This window comes from Ranitomeya imitator, chromosome 5 (assembly GCF_032444005.1).
Source record: "Ranitomeya imitator isolate aRanImi1 chromosome 5, aRanImi1.pri, whole genome shotgun sequence".
NCBI classification, from domain to species: domain Eukaryota; kingdom Metazoa; phylum Chordata; class Amphibia; order Anura; family Dendrobatidae; genus Ranitomeya; species Ranitomeya imitator.
The window spans coordinates 126,695,300-126,722,054 of record NC_091286.1 but is presented as its reverse complement, the minus strand read 5'-3'; the positions used below and the strand labels follow the sequence as shown (position 1 = coordinate 126,722,054).

Sequence of the window (26,755 nt, the reverse complement as noted above, 5' to 3'; positions counted from 1 at the left end):
ATCAGGGATTGTGATGCCCTCATTATCAGATTAGATATGATGGATCAGGGATTGTGACACCCTCATTACCAGATTAGATCTAATGGATCAGGGAGTGTGACGCCCTCATTACCAGATTAGATCTGATGGATCAGGGATTGTGATGCCCTCATTACTAGACTAGATCTGATGGATCAGGGATTGTGATGCCCTCATTACAAGATTAGATCTGATGAATCAGGGAATGTGATGCCTTCATTACCAGACTAGATTGCTGCTGGCATTGTGTGCCGATAGCTGCATCTGTGCGACACTATAATTTGGAATTATACATCTACTGTATATATGAAGTCTATTAAAATAACATCCCATGAATACTCCCAAAATAAAAAACTAGTGCCTATGGTTTATGGACTCTGTGTGAAAAGCTAGAATTTAGGCCGGGTTCACATGAGCGTATTTCATGCTCCGTATATGGATGACAATGCCTGGACTGACCACGGGTTTCCCGACCCGACTTTACAGTCTCATAGACACAAATAAGGCTGTAAATTTTGGTCAGGAGAGCCATCGTCAAGCCTTATACGGACTATGAAATACGCGTCTATGAACCTGGTCTCAACCGAGTTCTCTGAAAGTAAAATTATTTAAAAATAATAATAATACCCTGAGGAATACTCACCTACCAGCGGATCAGCCCCTTTAAAGGGAACCTGTCAGCAGGATTGCGCTTTGTAACCTATAGACAGTGTCAGGTTGGCGCCATTATACTGATTATAATGATACCTTGGTTGATGAAATCCGGGTTATGGTTGCTCTTTATTTTCAGTTTGGTGTTAACGGTATGCTCGTGCTCCGTGGTGGGCTGTGGGGGTCTTCATGTGGTGCTCTGATTAACTATTCATAATGCAGACTGCTGACAGGTCACTGATCCCTCACATACCTGCGCCCTAGCTTACATAATGTATAAAATATTGTGGGGTTAGGAAAAAAAAAAATATTCATCAAAATGGCGCCTGCAGCATGATACATGGCTAATATGCATCTATGCTTTAGTCCTATACTATCATGATGGGGAAAAAAAAATCTTCATTAAAATGGCGGTGGCGGGGCAGTAGCATCTAATAGCATTCTGATAGATGCTACTGTGCAGGCGTTGCCACCATTTTCATGAATTTTTTTTTTGTAACCCCACAATATGAAATACAGTATGTACTGTAGACTAGGGGGCAGGTCAGTGAGGGATCAGTGACCCGTCAGAAGCCATACAGATGAATACCTAATCAGAGCCCCACATGAAGACCTCCCACAGGCCGCCCCGGAGCACGGGCATATCATTAACTCAAAACTGAGAATAAAGATTAAACAACAACCACAAGACGGATTTCATCAACCAAGGTTTCATTATAATCAGTATAACGGCACCGACCTGACACTGTGTGTAGGTTACTGAGCACAATCCTGCTGACAGGTTCTCTTTAAGGGCACATACTAATCTGCGTTCAAAACGGAAGAGTGCAATCCAATAAAAAAACGGATTGCACTCTTGACTAATGTTATATAATGATTCACTGCTCATCTCCGTTTTCTCAGCTCAGATCGGACTGAGAAAAAAATTGCAACATGCTGTGAATGGCCATGTAATATCGGAAGAGACTCTCCAATGGAAGTCCATAGGTGCGAGATGGAAAAAAATGGAAAATGCGTGTGCCGTCCGATTTTTATGCAGCCAACTCATAGGAAACCCGAGATTTCATCAGCCAAGTACAGTAAATTCATAGCGTGAGCCATCAAATAGGAATAGATAGATGTCAGAGATATAAGCAGTGCAGTGCGTGTGTAGTGCCCACCCATCTATAGGTCTACATCCCACCGACCTACAGGTCCCGGCAGCTACATCCCACCGACCTACAGGTCCCGGCAGCTACATGCCACCGACCTACAGGTCCCGGCAGCTACATCCCACCGACCTACAGGTCCCGGCAGCTACATCCCACCGACCTACAGGTCCCGGCAGCTACATCCCACCGACCTACAGGTCCCGGCAGCTACATCCCACCGACCTACAGGTCCCGGCAGCTACATCCCACCGACCTACAGGTCTCGGCAGCTACATCCCACCGACCTACAGGTCCCGGCAGCTAAATCCCACCGACCTACAGGTCCCGGCAGCTACATCCCACCGACCTACAGGTCGGGAAGACTGAATCTGCAATAGCCAACCAGCTTGGAGTGAAGAAATCAACGGTGGGAGCAATAATTAGAAAATGGAAGACATACAAGACCACTGATAATCTCCCTCGATCTGGGGCTCCACGCAAAATCCCACCCCGTGGGGTCAGAATGATCACAAGAACGGTGAGCAAAAATCCCAGAACCACGCGGTGGGACCTAGTGAATGAACTGCAGAGAGCTGGGACCAATGTAACAAGGCCTACCATAAGTAACACACTACGCCACCATGGACTCAGATCCTGCAGTGCCAGACGTGTCCCACTGCTTAAGCCAGTACATGTCCAGGCCCGTCTGAAGTTTGCTAGAGAGCATTTGGTTGATCCAGAGGAGTTTTGGGAGAATGTCCTATGGTCTGATGAAACCAAACTGGAACTGTTTGGTAGAAACACAACTTGTCGTGTTTGGAGGAAAAAGAATACTGAGTTGCATCCATCAAACACCATACCTACTGTAAAGCATGGGGGTGGAAACATCATGCTTTGGGGCTGTTTCTCTGCAAAGGGGCCAGGACGACTGATCCGGGTACATGAAAGAATGAATGGGGCCATGTATCGTGAGATTTTGAGTGCAAACCTCCTTCCATCAGCAAGGGCATTGAAGATGAAACGTGGCTGGGTCTTTCAACATGACAATGATCCAAAGCACACCGCCAGGGCAACGAAGGAGTGGTTTCGTAAGAAGCATTTCAAGGTCCTGGAGTGGCCTAGCCAGTCTCCAGATCTCAACCCTATAGAAAACCTTTGGAGGGAGTTGAAAGTCCGTGTTGCCAAGCGAAAAGCCAAAAACATCACTGCTCTAGAGGAGATCTGCATGGAGGAATGGGCCAACATACCAACAACAGTGTGTGGCAACCTTGTGAAGACTTACAGAAAACGTTTGACCTCTGTCATTGCCAACAAAGGATATATTACAAAGTATTGAGATGAAATTTTGTTTCTGACCAAATACTTATTTTCCACCATAATATGCAAATAAAATGTTAAAAAACCAGACAATGTGATTTTCTGGATTTTTTTTTCTCAGTTTGTCTCCCATAGTTGAGGTCTACCTATGATGTAAATTACAGACGTCTCTCATCTTTTTAAGTGGTGGAACTTGCACTATTGCTGACTGACTAAATACTTTTTTGCCCCACTGTACATCCCACCGACCTACAGGTCCCGGCAGCTACATCCCACCGACCTACAGGTCCCGGCAGCTGCATCCCACCGACCTACAGGTCCCGGCAGCTGCATCCCACCGACCTACAGCAGGTCCCGGCAGCTAAATCCCACCGACCTACAGGTCCCGGCAGCTGCATCCCACCGACCTACAGGTCCCGGCAGCTAAATCCCACCGACCTACAGGTCCCGGCAGCTAAATCCCACCGACCTACAGGTCCCGGCAGCTAAATCCCACCGACCTACAGGTCCCGGCAGCTGCATCCCACCGACCTACAGGTCCCGGCAGCTGCATCTCACCGACCTACAGGTCCCGGCAGCTAAATCCCACCGACCTACAGGTCCCGGCAGCTACATCCCACCGACTTACAGGTCCCGGCAGCTACATCCCACCGACCTACAGGTCCCGGCAGCTACATCCCACCGACCTACAGGTCCCGGCAGCTACATCCCACCGACCTACAGGTCCCGGCAGCTGCATCCCACCGACCTACAGGTCCCGGCAGCTGCATCCCACCCACCTACAGGTCCCGGCAGCTGCATCCCACCGACCTACAGGTCCCGGCAGCTACATCCCACCGACCTACAGGTCTCGGCAGCTACATCCCACCGACCTACAGGTCCCGGCAGCTAAATCCCACCGACCTACAGGTCCCGGCAGCTACATCCCACCGACCTACAGGTCCCGGCAGCTACATCCCACCGACCTACAGGTCCCGGCAGCTGCATCCCACCGACCTACAGGTCCCGGCAGCTAAATCCCACCGACCTACAGGTCCCGGCAGCTACATCCCACCGACCTACAGGTCCCGGCAGCTACATCCCACCCACCTACAGGTCCCGGCAGCTACATCCCACCGACCTACAGGTCCCGGCAGCTACATCCCACCGACCTACAGGTCTCGGCAGCTACATCCCACCGACCTACAGGTCCCGGCAGCTAAATCCCACCGACCTACAGGTCCCGGCAGCTACATCCCACCGACCTACAGGTCCCGGCAGCTACATCCCACCGACCTACAGGTCCCGGCAGCTGCATCCCACCGACCTACAGGTCCCGGCAGCTGCATCCCACCGACCTACAGCAGGTCCCGGCAGCTAAATCCCACCGACCTACAGGTCCCGGCAGCTGCATCCCACCGACCTACAGGTCCCGGCAGCTAAATCCCACCGACCTACAGGTCCCGGCAGCTAAATCCCACCGACCTACAGGTCCCGGCAGCTAAATCCCACCGACCTACAGGTCCCGGCAGCTGCATCCCACCGACCTACAGGTCCCGGCAGCTGCATCTCACCGACCTACAGGTCCCGGCAGCTAAATCCCACCGACCTACAGGTCCCGGCAGCTACATCCCACCGACTTACAGGTCCCGGCAGCTACATCCCACCGACCTACAGGTTCCGGCAGCTACATCCCACCCACCTACAGGTCCCGGCAGCTGCATCCCACCGACCTACAGGTCCCGGCAGCTACATCCCACCCACCTACAGGTCCCGGCAGCTACATCCCACCCACCTACAGGTCCCGGCAGCTACATCCCACCCACCTTCAGGTCCCGGCAGCTACATCCCACCCACCTACAGGTCCCGGCAGCTACATCCCACCGACCTACAGGTCCCGGCAGCTACATCCCACCGACCTACAGGTCCCGGCAGCTACATCCCACCGACCTACAGGTCCCGGCAGCTACATCCCACCCACCTACAGGTCCCGGCAGCTGCATCCCACCGACCTACAGGTCCCGGCAGCTACATCCCACCCACCTACAGGTCCCGGCAGCTACATCCCACCGACCTACAGGTCCCGGCAGCTACATCCCACCGACCTACAGGTCCCGGCAGCTACATCCCACCCACCTACAGGTCCCGGCAGCTACATCCCACCGACCTACAGGTCCCGGCAGCTACATCCCACCCACCTACAGGTCCCGGCAGCTACATCCCACCGACCTACAGGTCCCGGCAGCTACATCCCACCCACCTACAGGTCCCGGCAGCTGCATCCCACCCACCTACAGGTCCCGGCAGCCGCATCCCACCCACCTACAGGTCCAGGCAGCCGCATCCCACCCACCTACAGGTCCCGGCAGCTACATCCCACCCATCTACAGGTCCCGGCAGCTAAATCCCACTGATCTATAGGGCCCAGCAGCTACATCCCACCGACCTACAGGTCCCGGCAGCTAAATCCCACCGATCTATAGGGCCCAGCAGCCAGAGCGCACCGATTCACAGGTCTTGGCAACTGGAGCTCATTAAAGGTCCATAGCCCACTGATCTGTAGGTTAGGCGATACCTTGTTTTCACTGGGCACTGCACAAGGGAGCTCTGTGGTGCAGCTGTGCCCATTTTGCTGGTACAGCCCCCATCACGGGTACACAGCCCCCATCACGGGTACACAGCAGTACCAGCCTCACGGCGCTGTCGGTGCTCCTGCCATACAAGTCTATGGGCGGTGCTGTGTAGCAGGTCCCGGGGACCGTCCACATGTACACAGAGTCCACACACAGATCCTCCTCCTCCTCCCTGCTCTCCTCCTCCTCCCTGCACTAACAGCTAACACCCCCGCTCGCCCGGCCACAGAGAGGAGCACACGGCCGCCCTCCCCCATCACACATCAGCAGCTCTCCTCCTCACACAGCCCGGCCGGGAGGGTGGACGGGACCCGCCGCTGACAGGAGCCGTGCCCGGGAGAGGGATGGTCACAGGGCCGGCACATACCGAGGACGAGGCGCTTGTACTGTGAGGATCTGACACAAAGCCGCCGCCGAGTGCGGGAGGAGCAGTGAGTGCGGGCGCTGTGCCGTCCATTGTGTGGGGTCCTGATATACGGGCAGGGTGCAGTGGGGGGCACACTCTGCCGCATGTAACACTGCATGGGCACTGGCCATTGTGTGCGGTACCAGAACCGTCAGGTCCGGTGAGTGGAGCAGACAGACCCAGACTGCCCACACCATGGCCACGTAGCCTCCATTATAGGGTCCCCGGCCTTTCTTTCCTCAGGAGCCACATTCAGCTTTGACAGATGGCCACAGCCACGTTCTATGCGAGTCGCAGAAGTGTGTGCCCCTCCAAATAATATTGTCCCCTCAGTGCCCCTTAACAAGTAATATTGTCCTAAGTGGCTCCTATTAAAGTAATATTGCCCCTTTTATTAATCCTGGTACCCCATCCCATGGATGCTAATACATGTGCCAATGGGGCTCGCTGGAGTAGACCCCCCGATCCACAGGTTGGGGACCCCTGGTCTGCTGTGACCTCAGCGACTGTTCATGGTGGTGATATGTGGTGGCATCAGGGCAGGAGATCACAGCTTTAGCTGTAGGTAAAGACATATATGTATATAAATATGAAGCCCCCATTTTGCTTGGTGCCCTGTCAGCTGCTCCTGTCCACTAGGTAAAATTAGCAGAAGGGCGCACGTAATAGGGTTGTCTTTTCCAGACCTGATAGTAGCGCCTCCCGAGGGTCTTTAGTGCCCAGTGAGTGGCTATGCTAATGATTTACACATCTGCGCCACTTTAGGAGAGGGTGGTTGCATTGGTGCCCACCTTAGTGTTATCGCAGCCCCCCTATACGTTCCAAGTAATCTCAGGATCCCAACCTCTGGCCCAGCTGGACAATCTTGTGGGCTGATAAGGCCCTTGTGTCCTTGCCTCTTATAAATGTCTTCAGTGGTGACACCCCCCAGATGTTCCATTATTGTCCCCACCCAGGAGGTTAGTGAACTTATATCATATGCTGCCAGACTCCGATTTCCTAAAGCAGCCGTGCTCCGGCCGTTGGCCTCTGATCTGAGGAATGGCTGTCTATGGCTGGTTTTCCATTGAATAATGACTTCCCTGGCAGACTTGTGGCACGGGCCGGCTGCCGAGCTCGCAGGAATATTGCTGGCATACGCTTGCTGTGTAGCAGTGCTGGACAGACCACCATTCATTATTAATGTGTCTGATCTGCCGTATCCTTGTGGTGGTCCTACATCAGTGTGCCACATGCATCCGTCGCATCCAGATACCATAGAAGATACATGACACATAGTGATCAGCAATAGGCAATTATGTCTGCCCACCAGGCTGGTGCAGGAGATGGCAAATCTCCAGCCTGATGTCATTCACACAATCAGTTGTGCCGGAGCTGTACATACACACGAGATGGAGTAAAATCACTGATCACTCACTACGGGGCCAGCTTCACCTCTGACCATGGCCACGGAGAGGCTGACACTAGTGTGATGGCCCCCTGCGTGACAGCCAGCTCCTCGCTTGTAGCCTGGGTTTTCGCGAGCCCCCCTGACTTGTCTGCTTTAGTTAATCATTGTATTCTCTATTAAATAACAATGAAGCATGATATCTCCCAACTGCGTTGTGCCATTCCGCGGTTATTACGATCAATTTTTTCATAACGTTACAGCTTGGTGTTACCATTGAGGCATGTGTCCCTACACAGGGACCTAGGAGGTAATTTTTCTCCTTGTGGAGATGTAAGGAGACTTATAGGCCATGCAATGTTACTCTAAGGCTACGTTCACACTAGCGTTGTGCGCCGCTGCGTCGGCGACGCACCGAAAAACGTGTGCAAACGCACGCAAAAACGCTGCGTTTTTCGATGCGTGCGTCGTTTTTTGACGAAAATCGGACGCAAGAAAAATGCAACTTGTTGCGTTTTCTTGGTCCGACGCTAGCGTAAAAAAAGACGCACGTGTCGGAAAACGCAACAAGCAAAAACGCATGCGTCCCCCATGTTAAACATAGGGGCGCATGACGCGTGCGTCGCCGCTGCGTCGCCCGACGCTAGCGCGACGCACACTAGCCGAACGCTAGTGTGAACGTAGCCTAACACCAACTACTAGATGTAACAATCCTAAAAGTTAATATTAACTCTTTATTTAGCTTTGTCACATGACTTATAATAAAAGCCAAACTAGAATCTCAGTTTGCAGACATGTGTTTAGGGGGTGTTGCCCTCCTTACTGCAAAGCAGAAATGATCTGAGTCATGTGGCAAAGCTCATTAAAGGGTCAATATTCACTTTTAGGATTGTTCCATCCAGTAGGTGGCACTAGAGTTCCAGTCCGCATCCTCTGTGAAGAGACAGTCCTCATCCTTAGGATATGTGTCCACGTTCAGGATTGCATCAGGATTTGGTCAGGATTTTCCATCAGTATTTGTAAGCCAAAACCAGGAGTGGGTGATAAATACAGAAGTGGTGCATATGTTTCTATTCTACTTTTCTGCTAATTGTTCCACTCCTGGTTTTGGCTTACAAATACTGATGAAAAATCCTGACCAAATCCTGATGCAATCCTGAACGTGGACACATACCCTTATACCGGCTTACATCGTCCAATCAGTGCTGTGTGGGAACTCCCTCTGACAGGCAGTATGGGTAACAACCAGTTGTCGTTCCTAAATTTATATGAGGAGTAACATGAACGGCACAGTGGTCCAAAACATGATCCAAAATTATTTTATGGGGAATACATACAAAATTATTATTATAATACATGAATTTACAAAAAAAAGTTGAGTAGTTGTCTGGTGAAAACAAGTAGGGGTGCTAGCTTGCTGATTGTGGAGGTCCGACCGCTGGGACCCACTCCGATCGGCAGAACAAGGAACTTTTATCCCCGTCAGCATGGAGTGACCGTGCACAAGCTCAGTCGCTGCTCCATTCATCCTCTATGGGATTGTGGAGTGCTGTTCGGCTTTTCCTGGCAGCCCCATAGAGAATGAATGAATGCCCAACCTGCTGATCTATTTTGTAAGGGGGTAACCTGCTAAGCGGTGCCCATCCCAGTGGTCAGACTGCCGCTGATCCGCAAATTATCGCATTGATAGATGATAACTTGTTTTCATTGTATAGCCCCTATAATTAGCGCTGCATTACAAAAAAGGCGAGTTCTAGAACAGCCGATCATCTTATACTTGGTAAGCGGGGCTGTACGCCATCGGTGCCATTGCAGCAGAGATGATGAGTCTTGGGCATGCTGGCACATAATCCTGAACAGTGGCCTCTATGGGGCGAGTGGGCAGAGATTGGTAATGTCACCCATCTATCACCGTCTCCCAGGGGAAGCAAATTCATTGTGAGTTGGCCTCTGGCAGCTGCTTATCTCTCTCCTTATTGTAATGGCATGCACATTCACCAGTGTTTATAGAGGGGGCTGGCCGCTTGTTCTGTTAACATGTCCAATATTAGGAAGTGGAGCTAAATCCAAAAGACATACTTTTATTGTAGGGAGCAGCATCTGTCCCTCCTCCGCATCACTGGAATGCATGTATAAGCCTAACCATACACCAGTATGACCACAGCTGTTCTCAGCGCCCCAGCATGTATTGTCACACAATATGGCTCTAGAGCAATTGTACCTGGACGGCATCCATGTGTAAATACATTAGGAGGTGATCAAACAAATATCACTATTACACAGGGCCTTATTAGCTCCCAGACTAGTAATGCTTACAAATCGCATAGCCATTAGGGTAGGTGCACACGGTCCGTAAACGCTGCAGGTTGGATGCTGTGTACTTGTGCATCATCCAACCCGCAGCGGCCAGCTGTTACAGCATAGTGGATGGGATCTCATGAAATCCCATGCGCACTGTGCATCCAGAGACACCCGCGGAGACGGACATGCGGCGCATCTCTCCAGACCGCAGCATTTCTATCTATTTCACCTGTACAATGTATTGGACGTGGTGATTCTGCGCAGTATCACATGCGGCTTCACCTGAGTTCAATAGCCGGCAGCGCTGTGGACGCAGCAGACCTGCGCTGCCAATTCCTGGTCATGTGCACATACCCTTACTGACCTGTTGACTTCCCTTTGGCTCCAGCACCTCTCTGCTCCCCACCAGGCTTTGTTTGCAGCCCTGCAGTGGGGACGTTTTGTCTACTGGATGTGACTGCAGCAAACCTTGGCCTCAGTAGTCTTATTCCACGTACTGCAGTATCAACCCTGAGGGCATTGATTGGCTGCAGCATCCACTGACGCCCTATGATACAGGCTTGTTGGGAGCAGCAAAGAGGCAGCAGTGGTGAGAGAATTCACAGGTTAGTCATCCATATACTGTTATCTTAAAGCCTTATGTTCCTATGGGCCAATTTAGTTAGGAATGAGTGAACGTGAGTGGATAAGGTGTTATCTGAGCATGCTCAGTGCTAACAGAGTGTCTTTGGTGTGCTCAAAAAATATGTTCGAGTCCCCATGGCTGCATGTCTCATGGCTGTTAGACAGCCGCAGCACATGCAGGGATTCTGTTTGTTAGGCCATCCCCGCATGTGTTGCGGCTGTTGAACAGCCAAGAGACATGCAGGCTTGATTATTCGAGCGTGCAGAAGACTCGGTTAGCACCTGAGCGTGCTCGACTAATGCCCAATCTGAGTACGTTCGCTCATCAGTAAAGGCAACCCTTTATGTTTAACTCCATAATGACCGGGCGATTTTTATTTTTTCCAGTGTTTCTTTTTACAGCACCATTGGTTCCATGCTGCTGTACATGACAAGGGGTTACATACATCCAGTAACCATAACTTCTCGTTTTTCCTTCAACATGGCCGTACAAGAGCTTGTTTATATGGGGGGAGCTGCAGTTTTAATGACACTTTATTTTACCAAATGGAATATTGGAAAAAGATGAAAAATATTTCAGGTGGGATAAAATGGGGGGATGCTGTTTTTTTCATACATCCATTGTTTGGTAGAAAAGACCCAGGGGCATGAATCTCCAGGTCAGTACCATTACGGCAATACCAAACTAGCTTAATTCTTTTATTTTCTTAAGCAAAAACGTATTGAAACCAAAACCTTGTGTTTAAAACATAGACCTGTATGTTTTCGTGTTTCCATGGTATGTGCTAGGTGAGGGCTTTTTGTGTGGTGAGCTATTCTCATTGATACCACTTGTGGTACATACAACATTTCAATCTATTATATCATTGACTGGTGTCACCAAAATCAGCTACCGGGGCGACGTTCACCTAATGCGTAGGAGCAGCTTCTCTCATCCTGACTCCATCAGTAACGTGCCCGTATTATGCCTACTGTAAGAGCTTGTCCATGGGAGCCGGGATGAGCTGCGGTGCCATGTGAGGGGAGCAATAATATCATGTGGGTTACAGCCATACCCAATATGGCAACCAAACTGCCCAGCTATTCTCATTATTCACCATTGCGCTGGCTGTAAATCTGTGTGACTGGGAGAGACCTCTCCAGGGGCAGAGTCCAAAGTCTATGCCAGGCCATCAGGAGATTAGGGGGGATTAACACCGACACAATCCAGATGCACAACATGCTAATTTTGTGATGGCTTCATCAGGAGTGTAAGATGATAATGTGTGCAAACTGTAAAGCGCTGCGGAATATTTTAGCGCTATATAAAAATAAAGATTATTATTATTATAATGATTTGTATGAACTCGCCCTCATTCAGCTCATCCTTTCAGGTGCATAGACTATCAGAGTTGTCAGAGAAACCCTGTCTGAGCCCCCAGGGCGTTGCCGGTTGCATGGTGCCTTCTTTGTTGCCTGGTAATGCCAATGACCGTAATCATCATTGCAATTCTTCTAATAGATGTAACATGTTTGTAATTCTTTAGGAGGGATATTTGGCTCCGTTCCTGCTGAGTGATGAGTGGGTCCCACACAGCTGTTACTCCGCTGACCCCTTGCATGGAGGGGTTGCCTCCACTGCCAAAGAGCCTCAGTGGGCTGCTAAACTCAAGTGGAGGGTCAGGCTGGCGAGACCTGGAGAGAGTGTACGCACAGAAATCCCGCATTCAAGATGACCTAAGCCGCGGAGGTTCAAGTGGAGGCTCTCAAGCTCAGCCAAAGCCGCCAAACTTAGATGCAGCGCTGGCTTTACTTAGGAAAGAAATGGTGAGTTAACCCTTTTGTATGCAATCTAAAAAGTATCCTCTGTAGAGTTGGTGCAAATCATTTAATACACCCTAGTCCATCGGCCACTTTCTGTAATCTGTGGTGGACTGGTGCCCTGAGAACCGCCCCTTATCTCCTGGCATCCACTGCTATTTTTTTGATTAGCTGACCACATGCAATGGCAGTAGATGCCGGGAAGTACGGAGAGATTCTCAGTGGCAACAGACTAATGATGTGGTCAAGGACAGAGTTGTGCAGATAGATTTGCACCAAATCCGCCTTTGTGAGAACGGTAATTAATAATAAAAGGACAGTTACTCATAGTGTCGCGCACACTCATCATTACAGTGCAAGTTGTCAGAATTTCCCACCACCTCCTTCTGTTTTATGGCAGACGCGCTGTCAAACACTGCAGCAGTGTTGGTGTCTCCTGTATTACTTATGTATATAAGAACATTCAGATCATGTAACGTATTAAGCCGATCTGCTGTAAGATATGTCATGGAAAGCGTTAAGAGACAAATGTCTTGTCTGGACTTGTTAGAAGTCTCCAGCTAAGTATTCACACTCCCGAAGCATACATTAGATGCAGCCATCATGTTTGTCCACTGTCCCAGATTTCCCAGGACTCATGGGTCCAAAGGGGACAGGGTTCATGCAGACCCTGCCCATAAGTGGCCTTTTTTCAGAGAATATGAATGATGACACTAAAACTTTTTCTCCACTCATGGCTAGTGGTTGGGTGAAGCCATATATTGTCAAACTACTGTGTTTTCTCTACGGCCCATTTAGTGAAGGAGTTAATCATTAAGAATCAAACTCTTATGACTTACTGTGCTCGATAATTGTGTTGTACAAGTGGGGTGAGTGACCAATTTATATGTCCATAAAATACTCATTCGCCGATGAAATTGTGAGCGAAAAATTATCATTATTTCTTGCTCATTATGTAAAGCAAATGGAAATTGCTCATTTACCAATATTGCTTCTGCAAATGCAGCTTTCTAATTATTTGTATCCGTGATATCTGATTGGTTGGTCAAGCTTGGCTCAAAATTTGAACAGCGCTATGGACCTGATTCATCAAAGCTTTTACGTCAGAGAACTATTGGAATAAGCTTTGAAAAGTCACAAATTTTTGTCTGCGCAAAAGTGTTGTGACTTTTGGCATTGACACTCAGCTCTGGTGAAGTGAACGGCGCTACGGCAGGGCGGGGGTGGAATGCTCCATGTCAAATTCATAGCAAGTTGTGGCATACTTTACGCCACAAATCTTACTCCAGTCCATCAGAAGGTGCATGGAGGAACACACCGCTCCACGTCTCACCTGATTCATTGAGGCATGGGCCTGTTAATAAATCGGGCTCCTCGCGCTGCACCTCCTCATGAAGACTGGGATGGGAAATCTTGAGGAATCGGGGTCTGTGTTCTACAAGTTGATCAGTTACAGCGACTCCTCTGCTCTTCATACACAAGATGCTGAAGTATGTTGTGTCCAAGGCGCAGTTTTTGCTAAATTTCGAGCAAGCACTACCTCCACCAGTGTATAGACTGCCTCAATTGTATAATTGTCGCAAACAAAGGCTCGTAAAGACGCAAAATGCACGAGAAGGGAAAGGGGCGCTAAAGGCGGTCTACTACAAAATCATTAACATTCTTTCTTTCCAATGCCTTTCCCACTCTTACACTAGCAGTAATCTGACATTTACATGGGTGAAGACAATATGATATGTAGCAACTAAATGACCGATTTATTACACGATTTATGTGAAATGTAAATACTTATTTGCCATCGTATATCATTTTTGATGACTTGGTAGTTTGTTTTTACACTGGGCATTTAACAGGAGCGAGCTTTCCTAGGGACGCACATATCCTGATATTCAGCCTGTCTAAGCAGGTTGCCAAAACACAACAAATGATCCAAGCGCTCACTAATTGCTTGAAGTGATTTTTAAGTTTTCTTAAAAATCATCGTTCTCGGCGGCACATCGTCCTGGGTAAATAGAATATGTGCTGCCTAGAACAATTGATGTTATATGCTCATAGAATGATCGTATTTACAACTGGTCCATACACGTATGACCACCTGTCCTCTAGCCCCCTACAGATTGGAGTTACAGCCTAACAAAAGGAGCTGAGCCTGATGAATGACTTGTCACATGTCTAAAACTGAGTCTCAACAAGAATGGGGAAAGTAACAGATTTCTGCTACATGTGAACACACTCCATGTTGGAGTTTACACGTTGTCATGTGAATCATGGTAGAAGACTCGTTTTGCCAATGACTAGTTGTCGGAGTGCTGCATTAGATTGTACAGTGGGGCAAAAAAGTATTTAGTCAGTCAGCAATAGTGCAAGTTCCACCACTTAAAAAGATGAGAGGCGTCTGTAATTTACATCATAGGTAGACCTCAACTATGGGAGACAAACTGAGAAAAAAAAATCCAGAAAATCACATTGTCTGTTTTTTTATCATTTTTTTTGCATATTATGGTGGAAAATAAGTATTTGGTCAGAAACAAACAATCATGATTTCTGGCTCTCACAGACCTGTAACTTCTTCTTTAAGAGTCTCCTCTTTCCTCCACTCATTACCTGTAGTAATGGCACCTGTTTAAACTTGTTATCAGTATAAAAAGACACCTGTGCACACCCTCAAACAGTCTGACTCCAAACTCCACTATGGTGAAGACCAAAGAGCTGTCAAAGGACACCAGAAACAAAATGGTAGCCCTGCACCAGCCTGGGAAGACTGAATCTGCAATAGCCAACCAGCTTGGAGTGAAGAAATCAACAGTGGGAGTAATAATTAGAAAATGGAAGAAATACAAGACCACTGATAATCTCCCTCGATCTGGGGCTCCACGCAAAATCCCACCCCGTGGGGTCAGAATGATCACAAGAACGGTGAGCAAAAATCCCAGAACCACGCGGGAGGACCTAGTGAATGAACTGCAGAGAGCTTGGAACAATGTAACAAGGCCTACCATAAGTAACACACTACGCCACCATGGACTCAGATCCTGCAGTGCCAGACGTGTCCCACTGCTTAAGCCAGTACATGTTCGGGCCCATCTGAAGTTTGCTAGAGAGCATTTGGATGATCCAGAGGAGTTTTGGGAGAATGTCCTATGGTCTGATGAAACCAAACTGGAACTGTTTGGTAGAAACACAACTTGTCGTGTTTGGAGGAAAAAGAATACTGAGTTGCATCCATCAAACACCATACCTACTGTAAAGCATGGTGGTGGAAACATCATGCTTTGGGGCTGTTTCTCTGCAAAGGGGCCAGGACGACTGATCCGGGTACATGAAAGAATGAATGGGGCCATGTATCGTGAGATTTTGAGTGCAAACCTCCTTCCATCAGCAAGGGCATTGAAGATGAAACGTGGCTGGGTCTTTCAACATGACAATGATCCAAAGCACACCGCCAGGGCAACGAAGGAGTGGCTTCGTAAGAAGCATTTCAAGGTCCTGGAGTGGCCTAGCCAGTCTCCAGATCTCAACCCTATAGAAAACCTTTGGAGGGAGTTGAAAGTCCGTGTTGCCAAGCGAAAAGCCAAAAACATCACTGCTCTAGAGAAGATCTGCATGGAGGAATGGGCCAACAACAGTGTGTGGCAACCTTGTGAAGACTTACAGAAAACGTTTGACCTCTGTCATTGCCAACAAAGGATATATTACAAAGTATTGAGATGAAATTTTGTTTCTGACCAAATACTTATTTTCCACCATAATATGCAAATAAAATGTTAAAAAAACAGACAATGTGATTTTCTGGATTTTTTTTTCTCAGTTTGTCTCTCATAGTTGAGGTCTACCTATGATGTAAATTACAGACGCCTCTCATCTTTTTAAGTGGTGGAACTTGCACTATTGCTGACTGACTAAATACTTTTTTGCCCCACTGTAGTTGTCTCGGAGGAGGCGTTTCATTGTGTTTGTGTGGGCCATTAAGTATAAATGTTTCTTTTGTTCCGTTCTTTGTAATCATTCTTATACTTTTGTGCCTTTTGCTGTTTTCCGATCATCCTCACAGTATAATAATTTAGTGGGATAAAGGGCTTAACCTGGAATAGTAAGTCCTATGAGGCCTAGCCCCTTGTATTAAGGATCACGAGGACATATGAATCATTAAAGTGAAGGTAGCTCTATTGTTTGCTGACTGCTGTCAGCCCAGGGCCAGAGACTTAGGTAGGGTAAGAAGATTGAGAAACAGGATCTGCTATTTTTATACTTGGGCCCTCATTATAACATTAAGAGCATATGTGCCAGGTCTTTAACCGCTCAGTCTAGCAAAGTGCCACCCTTATAATTGGCAGATAAGAATGATGCATTCATTGCACATGGCTCATTAAAATCTCCATACTTAATTGAGTATAATTAACGATCCGGCTATATTCTTGTATCATACTGTGAAATCTGCCAGAAGGTAGGCATTCATCAGGGCAACCATTGTGCAGTTTTATAGCGGCACAGTGTTAATACATGTGGGTATTAGGGTTGTGAAGGAATCCTCCCTGGCATCCTGTGCAGGGATTTCATTGGGAGAAGTTGCACGTTTTCTCCCCAGAGTTCCTGCTTGGATCCATTGTGAAAGTTAAGTGAGCCACTTTCAGTAAAACTATAGGATATCCGTAGAATACATAATCTAATTGTTTTACCATTCAGCTGGATAAATAGTAGGATATGTCTGCTATTGTCAATTTGTTTTTGTAGTCTTTAGGATATTATGTTTAGGCAAGGCATGAGACTACCCATATATCATTAAATGATGGATATATACACACTGCTCCAAAAAATAGAGAGAACACTTAAACAACAGAATTTAACTCCAAGTAAATCCAACTGTCCACTTAGGAAGAAACACTGTTTGACAATCAATTTCACATGCCGTTGTGCAAATGGAATAAACAGATGGAAATTATTGGCAATTATCAAGACACACTCAATAAAGGAGTGGTTCTGCAGGTGGGGACCACAGACCACATCTCAGTACCAATGCTTTCTGGCTGATGTTTTGGTCACTTTTGAATGTTGGTTGTGCTTTCAAAATCGTGGTAGCATAAGACAGACCGTACAACCCACACAAGTGGCTCAGGTAGTGCAGGTCATCCAGGATGGCACATCAATGCGAGCTGTGGCAAGAAAGTTTGCTGTGTCTGTCAGCATAGAGGCTGGAGGCGCTACCAGGAGACAGGCCAGTACACCAGGAGACCTGGAGGGGGCAGTAGGAGGGCAATAACCCAGCAGCAGGACCGCTACCTCAGCCTTTGTGCAAGGAGGAACGGGGAGCACTGCCAGAGCCCTGTAAAATGACCTCCAGCAGGCCCCAAATGTGCATGTGTCTGTACAAACTGTTAAAAACCGACTCCATAAGGATGGTCTGAGTGCCTGACGTCCATAGATGGGGGTTGTGCTCACAGCCCAACACCCTGCAGGATGCTTGGCATTTTCCACAGAACATCGGGATTGGCAAATTCGCCATTGGCACCCTGTGCTCCTCGCAGATGAAAGCAGGTTCACACTGAGCACATGTGACAAGAGTCTGGAGACGCCGTGGAGAGCGATCTGCTGCATGCAACATCCTTTAGCATGACCGGTTTGGCAGTGGGTAAGTAATGGTGTGGGGTGGCATTTCTTTGGAGGGCCGCACAGCCCTCCATGTGCTCGCCAGAGGTAGCCTGACTGCCATTAGGTATCGAGATGAGATCCTTAGACCCTCTTGTGAGACCATATGCTGGTGCGGTTGGCCCTGGGTTCCTCCTAATGCAGGAAAAATACCAAGCCTCATGTGGCTGGAGTGTGTCAGCAGTTCCTGCTAGATGATTTCATTGAAGCTATGGACTGGCCCGCCCGTTCCCCCAGACCTGAATCCTATTGAACACATCTGAGACATCATGTCTCACACCATCCACCAACGTCACGTTGCACCACAGACTGTCCAGGAGTTGGCAGATGCTTTAGTCCAGGTCTGGGCCACACAGGGATAGTTAGGTTAATGCGTTGAGGTGGAAGGCCAATATGAACAAATGAGTTTTTAGGTGCACACTTAAAACTGTGGGGATTGGGGATTAATCGTATTAACCTAGGTAGTGCATTCCAAAGAATCGGTGCAGCACGTGTAAAGTCTTGGAGACAGGAATGGGAGGTTCTGATTATTGAGGATGCTAACCTGAGGTCATTAGCGGAGGGCACGGGTAGGGTGGTAGACTGAGACCAAAGAGGAGATGTAGGGTGGTGCTGAGCCATGGAGTGCTTTGTGGATGAGGGTAGTAGTTTTGTACTGGATTCTTGAGTGGATGGGTAACCAGTGTAATGACTGGCACAAGGTAGAGGCATCGGTGTAACGGTTGGCGAGGAATATAATCCTGGCAGCAGCATTCAGGACAGATTGGAGAGGGGAGAGTTTGGTAAGAGGGAGGCTGATTAGTAGAGAGTTACAATAGTCCAGACGAGAATGAATAAGTGAAACGGTAAGAGTTTTTGCAGAGTCGAAGGTAAGAAAAGGGCGAATTCTAGAAATGTTTTTGAGATGCAGATAAGAGCGAGCCAGTGATCCGATGTGGGGGGTGAATGAAAGCTCATAATCAAGTATGACCCCAAGGCAGCGGGCATTGATCATTTTTATGTTTTATTGTTCTCAACACATTCCACTATGTAACGAATAAAGATTTGAAACTGAAATATTTAATTCAGTGATATCTAGGATGTGTTACGGTATTTTAGAGTTCCCTTTATTTTTTTAGCAGTATATTGTTTTGTTCAAAAGTATAATTTATTAGATGTATTTCTATAACATGCACTGTACTTATTACATTATGAATCTTAAAGTGTTTCTCCATACTCCTTACTAAGGTCTATTTTCCTCAGCATATGTATGACTATTGCAATTCGAATTTCAGTTTTCTCACCAATTTAGCAATCTTCTCTTTATAATCATTCTCGCCTTGATTTACCAGAAATCTGCAGTGGGTTTACTGACCTCTGCATCAGCTTGTGTATTTACTCAGCCAATCAAATAGGCCAGGCTGGATGGAGGAGGGGACAGAGCAGCAGTCTGAGCCAATGATGAGACAGGGGTGTGTCTCAGACTATCCCAGAATCCCTGTAAGCGCTGTGGCTAACCTATAGTCACAGATCAGTGTCCACTTGTGGTTCATTGTTCTCTCTACAAACAGCACTTCTAATACTACAGTTAGTGAGTTAGTAGAAATATATAAAAATATATGACCGCCATCCCTAGAATATGTTCACACTGTATTGTAAGTGTGGCTTTTCTGCAGGACCCAGTACAGGTGAGTGTGGTGCTATGCCTTATTAAAGAAAAAATGACTGAGCACATAGCGACACGCCGTCAATCATAATTAATGCAAACCTATTTAAGAACACACATTAACCCTACATTGCCTAAAGGTACCGTCACACTAGACGATATCGCTAGCGATCCGTGACGTTGCAGCGTCCTGGCTAGCGATATCGTCCAGTGTGACAGGCAGCAGCGATCAGGCCCCTGCTGTGCTGTCGCTGGTCGGGGAAGAAAGTCCAGAACTTTATTTGGTCGCTGGACTCCCCGCAGACATCGCTGAATCGGCGTGTGTGACACCGATTCAGCGATGTCTTCACTGGTAACCAGGGTAAACATCGGGTAACTAAGCGCAGGGCCGCGCTTAGTAACCCGATGCTTACCCTGGTTACCATCCTAAAAGTAAGAAAAACAAACACTACATACTTACCTACAGCCGTCTGTCCAACAGCGCTGCGCTCTGCACTCCTCCTGTACTGGCTGTGAGCGTCGGTCAGCCGGAAAGCAGAGCGGTGACGTCACCGCTCTGCTTTCCGGCCGCTGTGCTCACAGCCAGTACAGGAGGAGAGCAGAGCGCAGCGCTGGAGGACAGACGGCTGTAGGTAAGTATGTAGTGTTTGTTTTTTTTACTTTTAGGATGGTAACCAGGGTAAACATCGGGTTACTAAGCGCGGCCCTGCGCTTAGTTACCCGATGTTTACCCTGGTTACCGGCATCGTTGGTCGCTGGAGAGCTGTCTGTGTGACAGCTCTCCAGCGACCAAACAGCGACGCTGCAGCGATCCGGATCGTTGTCGGTATCGCTGCAGCGTCGCTAAGTGTGACGGTACCTTTAGCATCCTTTTTGGTTTTCAAAGCATATAATCGCCCACTTGAGAGGTTGGGAATCGCAAGCCTATCAATTGCCCCATATCCATGTGCATTTAATGGATAATTTGAGTTCTGCGTAGTCCTGCAAGTACACTTCTTGTAATGTGGATATTAAGAATGTATCAGAGAGTTACTAAACTGGCAGCTCCATAATATATCAGAGCGGTTCATGTTCCATCCCACAAGCTATGTGCAGGGCGAGTGTCTTATACAGCTCCTCAGTTCCAATAAAGGAATGTCTCTCCAAGAAAAATGTTTTAACAGGTCAGCTTCCTCTAATACAGTTATGCTGAGCAGCTGTTAAGTAGTGACCTCTCACCCTCTGGCTGTACCTCTACAGTAAAGTCGCCCCGAAGCACAAACCTGTTCCTCATCATAAAGACAGACTGTTTGTGCTTCGGGGCGGCCTGTGGCCCGTGCAGGTCTTTCCTTGATTTGTCAGGCTTAGAGCAGGAAAATAAGATTCTGCCTACAGTCCCGCCCGGAGCACGGGCATATCATTAACTGAAAACTTCTAAGGCTATGTGCACACATTCAGGATTTTCTGCAGAATTTTCCTAAACAAAACCGGACTTTTTCTGCGTTTTTTTTCGCGCTCTTGGCGCTTTTTTTTCCGGAGCTTCCGAATGCATTAAATAGCGGGAAAACTGCAAAAAATCCGCAAAATTAATGATCATGCTGCATTTTTTACCGCGATGCATTTTTTTTAGTGGAAAAAAAAAACGCATCATGTGCACAAAAATTGCAGAATGCATTAAAAATGATAGGATGCTTAATGTATGCGTTTTTTAAGCGTTTTTATCGCAAAAAAAAAAAAACATGAATAATCCTGAACGTGTGCACACAGCCTAACACTGATTATACAAGAACCACAAGACTGATTTATTCACCCCAGGTATCATTTTAATCAGTATAACAGTGGCAACGTGATAGTGTTTGTAGTTTACTTAGCAAAATCCTGCCGCCAGGTTCACTTTAAGGAGCTTTTGCTTCTTATGACAAACTGCAGTAGTTTTAGTCACCGTTCCCTAGTGACTGAGCCTGGGACTACTACTCTGCCCTTGGGACTGAACTGCAGTACCAGGCATAGGTGCAATGGAATACTAAAAACCCCTTGAAAACCTCATTAGCCTGGAATAAGTTTTTTTTTTTTTTTAGCCAAATAAAGGATTGTATAGCGGAGTGTAATCGGCCTTTCAGATGCTACAAAGCTGCATGTGTGTTCCTCTACATAAGTTTTCTTGCCCAGTCTGATATTGGACCTGTAGAGAGATGCCATTGCCCTCTGTGAATCTGTACAACGTTCAGAGAGCATCAAGCATAGGTCTTATTATAGTACAGGATCCATTAATGATTCTATCTGGATGCAGTACCATTGCCTCTACAACCCAGCATGCCGTAGTGTCTTCCACACGCAATGTCAGATTTGGCGAGAAAGGTTAAATGTAGATACATTTTAAGGCGTAGGCTTAACTGGGAAGGTGTTGCATGTGCTGCTATCACTGCCAAAAGACCGTAACAGCAATGGAGATTCTCATTGCAGATATCAACAGATCTGGATAAGGCCCCGGGGTCACACGGGCATCTACTTTCTCATGCGAAAGTGTCGGGCCGATTCTCCTAATGACACTCGACTCAAACTTTACCAGAGTTTGAGCCGAGTGTGATCCAATTCTGTCACATGAGAAAATCGCAGCACCGGTGTGGAGAAGATGGAGAAGGTAATTTCTCCATCTTCTGCATTGTCTCTATGAGCGTACATCAAACTGCACTGGGGTGACATCCAAGTGTAGTCCGATATTTCACACATATCCACACACTTGTATGGGTGTGTGTAATCCGATCATCGGATGCCGTGATTTTCTTATGCTGAATCTGCATGAGAAAATCGCATTGGGCTAAGTGCAGTCCAATGACCCTTCAGAGAGCACTCGGCCATGTTATATGGCCATCTGACTGCTCCCTAAGGATATGCAGTTCAGTACATGGAAAAAAGATTGCTAAGCAATGGAGGCTATATGACTGCGATTGGAAAGTACATAATGGTATATTTGGATATGTTCAGACAGCGATGCATTCTCAAAGAGCTGTCACAATTGATTAGATATTTCAGGAGACCGTTGTATCTTAATCTTTTAGCATTTAATGCAGACGAGACCAAAATGGTCAGTATGTGAATTATTGATGTGGCTGTCTGTTAGATGTGGGTGGCGGTGAAGAACTTTTGAGATATGTGGATGCCAGGATAAAAATATGCTCCAGGGAAAGCATCAATATCGATTTATTTTTGTGTTGTTGGTGCGAGAGTAAAGTATTAGTGGATGTGATAACATAAGCAGCATTTCCGGCATTTCTTAGAAACGTAGTAGGGCCAACATACATCATAACATTTCGCGTAGCTGCAAGTTGAGGAAAAAATTCACAATTTTCTGAAGCCCCAAAAAACATTTGCTGAATTCCTTCCGTTTTGTGTAAGTTGTATAAAAATTCACAAAAGCCCATGACACATAACACAAATCTTATTAAAGGGAACCTGTCACCCCCAAAATTGATGGTGAGGTAAGCTCACCGTCATCAGGGGCTTATCTACAGCATTCTGTAATGCTGTAGATAAGCTGCCGATGTTACCTGAAAGAGGAGAAAAAGAGGTTAGATTATACTCACCCAGGGGCGGTCCTGCTCTGATGGGTGTCTCAGGTCCGCTCCGGCGCCTCCCATCTTCATTCCATGGCGTCCTCTTCTGGTCTTCACACCGCGGCTCCGGTGCAGGCGTACTTTGTCTGCCTTGTTGAGGGCAGAGCAAAGTACCGCAGTGCGCAGGCGCCGGGAAAGGTCCGAGAGGCCCGACGCCTGCGCACTGCAGTACTTTGCTCTGCCCTCAACAGGGCAAACAAAGTACGCCTGCGCCGGAGGAGCGGCGTGAAGACCAGACGAGGATGTCATGGAATGAAGATGGGAGGCGCCCCAGCAGACCTGAGACACCCATTTGACTGGACCGCAGCGGGAACGCCCCTGGGTGAGTATAATCTAACCTCTTTTTCTCCTCTTTCAGGTTACATCGGCGGCTTATCTACAGCTTTCCAGAATGCTGTAGATCAGTGGTGTCAAACTGCATTCCTCAAGGGCTGCAAACAGGTCATGTTTTCAGGATTTCCTTGTACTGCACAGGTGATAATTTAATCACCTACACACATAATGATTACAGCACCTTGTGCAAAGCTAAGGAAATCTAGAAAACATGCATGGTTTGCGGATCTCGAGGAATGCAGTTTGACACCCCTGCTGTAGATAAGCCCCTGATGACGGTGAGCTTATCTCACCATCGATTTTGGGGGTGACAGGTTCCCTTTAAGAAAACAAAAACTCCTGGAGACTTTGTGGGAGCAATAAGATATTGTGCCCCGCAGGTAATGACTGTATTGTGACCCTCATGCTGTGCAGGTTATAAGCTGCTTTCTTCTGTATTCCCAGGTCGGGCTAAGACAACTTGACATGTCTCTCCTGTGTCAGCTCTACTCACTGTATGAATCCATCCAGGAATATAAAGGCGCGTGCCAGGCCGCCTCCAGTGCAGACTGCACATACGCCATGGAAAACGGATATTTTGATGAAGAGGAAGAGTATTATCAAGAAGCCGGTGTCCTCCATAAAGGTGTCAGGGAGGACTCTGAAGGAAACCTCACTCTCTCCGTACCTCCTATTTCTAATGATGACTGGATACTGGAGAATATTTAATTTGCCATATGTCGGGAAGACGACTCCTGAATTTTTATAACCATGCTTTCCGGGAGTTTTTTTTTCTCTTCGAGGAAAGCCATTTCTTATCATTTAAGCATTTTTTGCCACGTTTATATGGACCGTACTGTTCCTGGTCACCATGGTTGGTGATAACATTGCTATAAGTAATGTGGAACATCGTCCAAGTGCCTTTAACATCCAGAAGCACTTATGAGAGGAAAGACTTTTTATACACCGTACACGATGAGTAGCGCTGGAGACTCGGTAGTAATAGGACATGAATTATACAGGCTTCCATCATCTGCCTTAAAGCATTCCTAGAGCAATGGCTTATATTATCAGTTTTTAGTAAATGTCAAGGAGAAGCTCCGTCATTTCTTAGAATGGACGGTGAGCTCATCTCTGAATGTGCCTCAGACAGGCTGAAAGGATTTACAAATATCGTTTGATATTGATCAGATTAGGTAATTTTAATTTGTCATAGGATAAACGTAGTTCTCAAAGGATTGAGTGTGTAAAATGTCCGATATACAATAACCGCAGTTTGTGGCCTTAATCCGTGTTGATGAGAGCGCACCCTAAGGCATAAATGCCACAGAAGAGTTTTTGGTTATGCGATCCAAAGATGTCCATATAGATTACTGTCCTACTAAAGCCACTTTCAGATGGACGTACTTCAGTCAGTATTTGTACGATCAGGCGTGTAGCCTAAACATTTAGAAAGATTTTATACATTTTAAAAGTATATATATTTGCACCCCTTCTGTGGTGATAGATAGATTATGACTTACAAATACTGATGCACAATCCTGACCAAAATGGCCTTATAGAGGACTTGTCGGCTCTCCTGACATCTCTCTTCTTAGAATTGTATTCCACATAAGGCTAGGTTCACATTGTGTTAGTGGGTGTCCGCTAACGGAATCCGTTACATGGCGAAATTGGCGCAATTAACGCAATGTAACGGATCCGTTAGCGCACCCATTGACTGCAATGTGCTAACGCATCGCTAACGTATGCCATTTTTGGCATGCGTCAGCGATGTGCCGTTATTTTCGGACGGACCTGCTTGCAGCGTTCAGGGTCCGTTCTTCGCTAGTGCAGATCGGGCATCTGCGCTAGCGGGATTGCCAAACGCAATCCCTTTTTGGACATTGCGTTAGCGCAATCCGTTAGCGTATCCGCTAAAAGGATTGCTCTAACGCAATGTGAACCTAGCCTTAGGGATCCCTCTGGATCATCTAGTTATTCCTAGAAATGCATGAAGTGGGCGGTGTTAGTTGTGGGCTGTCCTCAGTCTGTCCAATCAGTGGCAGCCTCCAGTGCACACCCTTTTAGCAAAGAAATGGTAACACCAAGTTGTCAATTTATTCATACGTTTCTAGGGGGATAGCAGAGGACGGCATTTGCCTATAACAAAAGATGTTCCAGTATCGTTATTCTATGGGGATTACCATTGTGTACGAACACTGACCTGTCCGGAGAGGTGACTGATCCTCTCTGCATATGGATGTTTTACCAAAAACTGCCTGTGTAGCTTGTCTGAATTATCAGCAACCAAAAACCATGTTTAAGCTGTCATTTGTCAGATTCCAATCCTGTTCTTGGTGACCTGTCGCTCCTACGTGTCTGACTGTTGGTTGCTTTTGGCCACAGAATGGCTTTCATCACTGATATGCTTTAATTCATATTCAAATATATATAGAGAGACATATAGGAGGAATTCACTTGTGATTTACCTGCAAATATTTATCGCTGGATCTTGAAGTGTATTTTTAACTACATAGGTTAGGGAGTCATTCTAAAGAAGAATACAGTGTTGCTATCTGCATCCTCAACATTTTTGGGTTGCATATCCCCAAAATGTCCAATTTAATTGCCTTTTGAAGTGAACCATTAAGCGCACATACATATAACAGGGTCTATTCACATTAAGTGCAGCACATCTGAAGTTGTATTTTGAGTAGTTTTGTTCCTGTTGCTTGTTCTGTCATGTGTTTTATGCATCACGACACTCCATTCTACACTCCTTAAACTGTGGCGCAGACAGCCGGCCTACTGCATAGAAACCTGAGTAGACGCATATCGGGGAACTGTCCGCCAATCAGATCTTGGGTTAACCCACCCCGAACAGTGATCGCTGGTACAGTGGGATAAATAAGTATTTAATACACTGCCAATTCTGCAAGTTCCCCCGTCCTCCCCCCCCCCAAAAAAAAAAAGAATGGAGAGGTCTGTCATTTTTATCGTAGGTACACTTCAACTGTGAGAGACAGAATCTTTAAAAAAAAAAAAAAATCCAGAAAATCAGATTATGTAAAAATCAGACAATTAATTTGCATTTTATTGCATGAAATAAGTATTTGACACAATAGAAAAACAGAACTTTAATGTTTGGTACAGAAACCTTTTTTTGCAATTTCAGAGGTCAGACATTTCCTGTATTTCTTGACCAAATTTGCACACACTGCAGCAGGGATTTTGGCCCACTCCTCCATACAGATCTTTCAGGTTTTGAGGTTGTCGCTGGGCAACATTGAGTTTTAGCTCCCTCCAAATATTTTCTATTGAGTTGAGGTCTGGA

General features: G+C 47.0%; 2 protein-coding genes across 2 annotated transcripts; both read left to right on the top strand.

Annotated features, from left to right (window-relative positions):
* The first annotated feature begins 570 nt into the window (after positions 1-570).
* On the top strand, positions 571-5,516 carry LOC138637687 (adhesive plaque matrix protein-like). The gene is made up of 4 exons (XM_069726550.1): positions 571-616; positions 1,863-2,172; positions 3,716-4,462; positions 4,556-5,516. Exons 1-4 carry the CDS (start codon positions 571-573, stop codon positions 5,514-5,516), a joined length of 2,064 nt encoding a protein of 687 aa, XP_069582651.1.
* Positions 5,517-5,841: 325 nt separating this feature from the next.
* Positions 5,842-26,454, top strand: FAM89A (family with sequence similarity 89 member A). The gene is made up of 3 exons (XM_069769134.1): positions 5,842-6,159; positions 11,973-12,252; positions 23,905-26,454. The coding sequence occupies exons 2-3, from the start codon at positions 12,004-12,006 to the stop codon at positions 24,166-24,168; spliced, it is 513 nt and encodes a 170-aa protein (XP_069625235.1). The 5' UTR covers positions 5,842-6,159; positions 11,973-12,003; the 3' UTR covers positions 24,169-26,454.
* Positions 26,455-26,755: the final 301 nt, after the last annotated feature.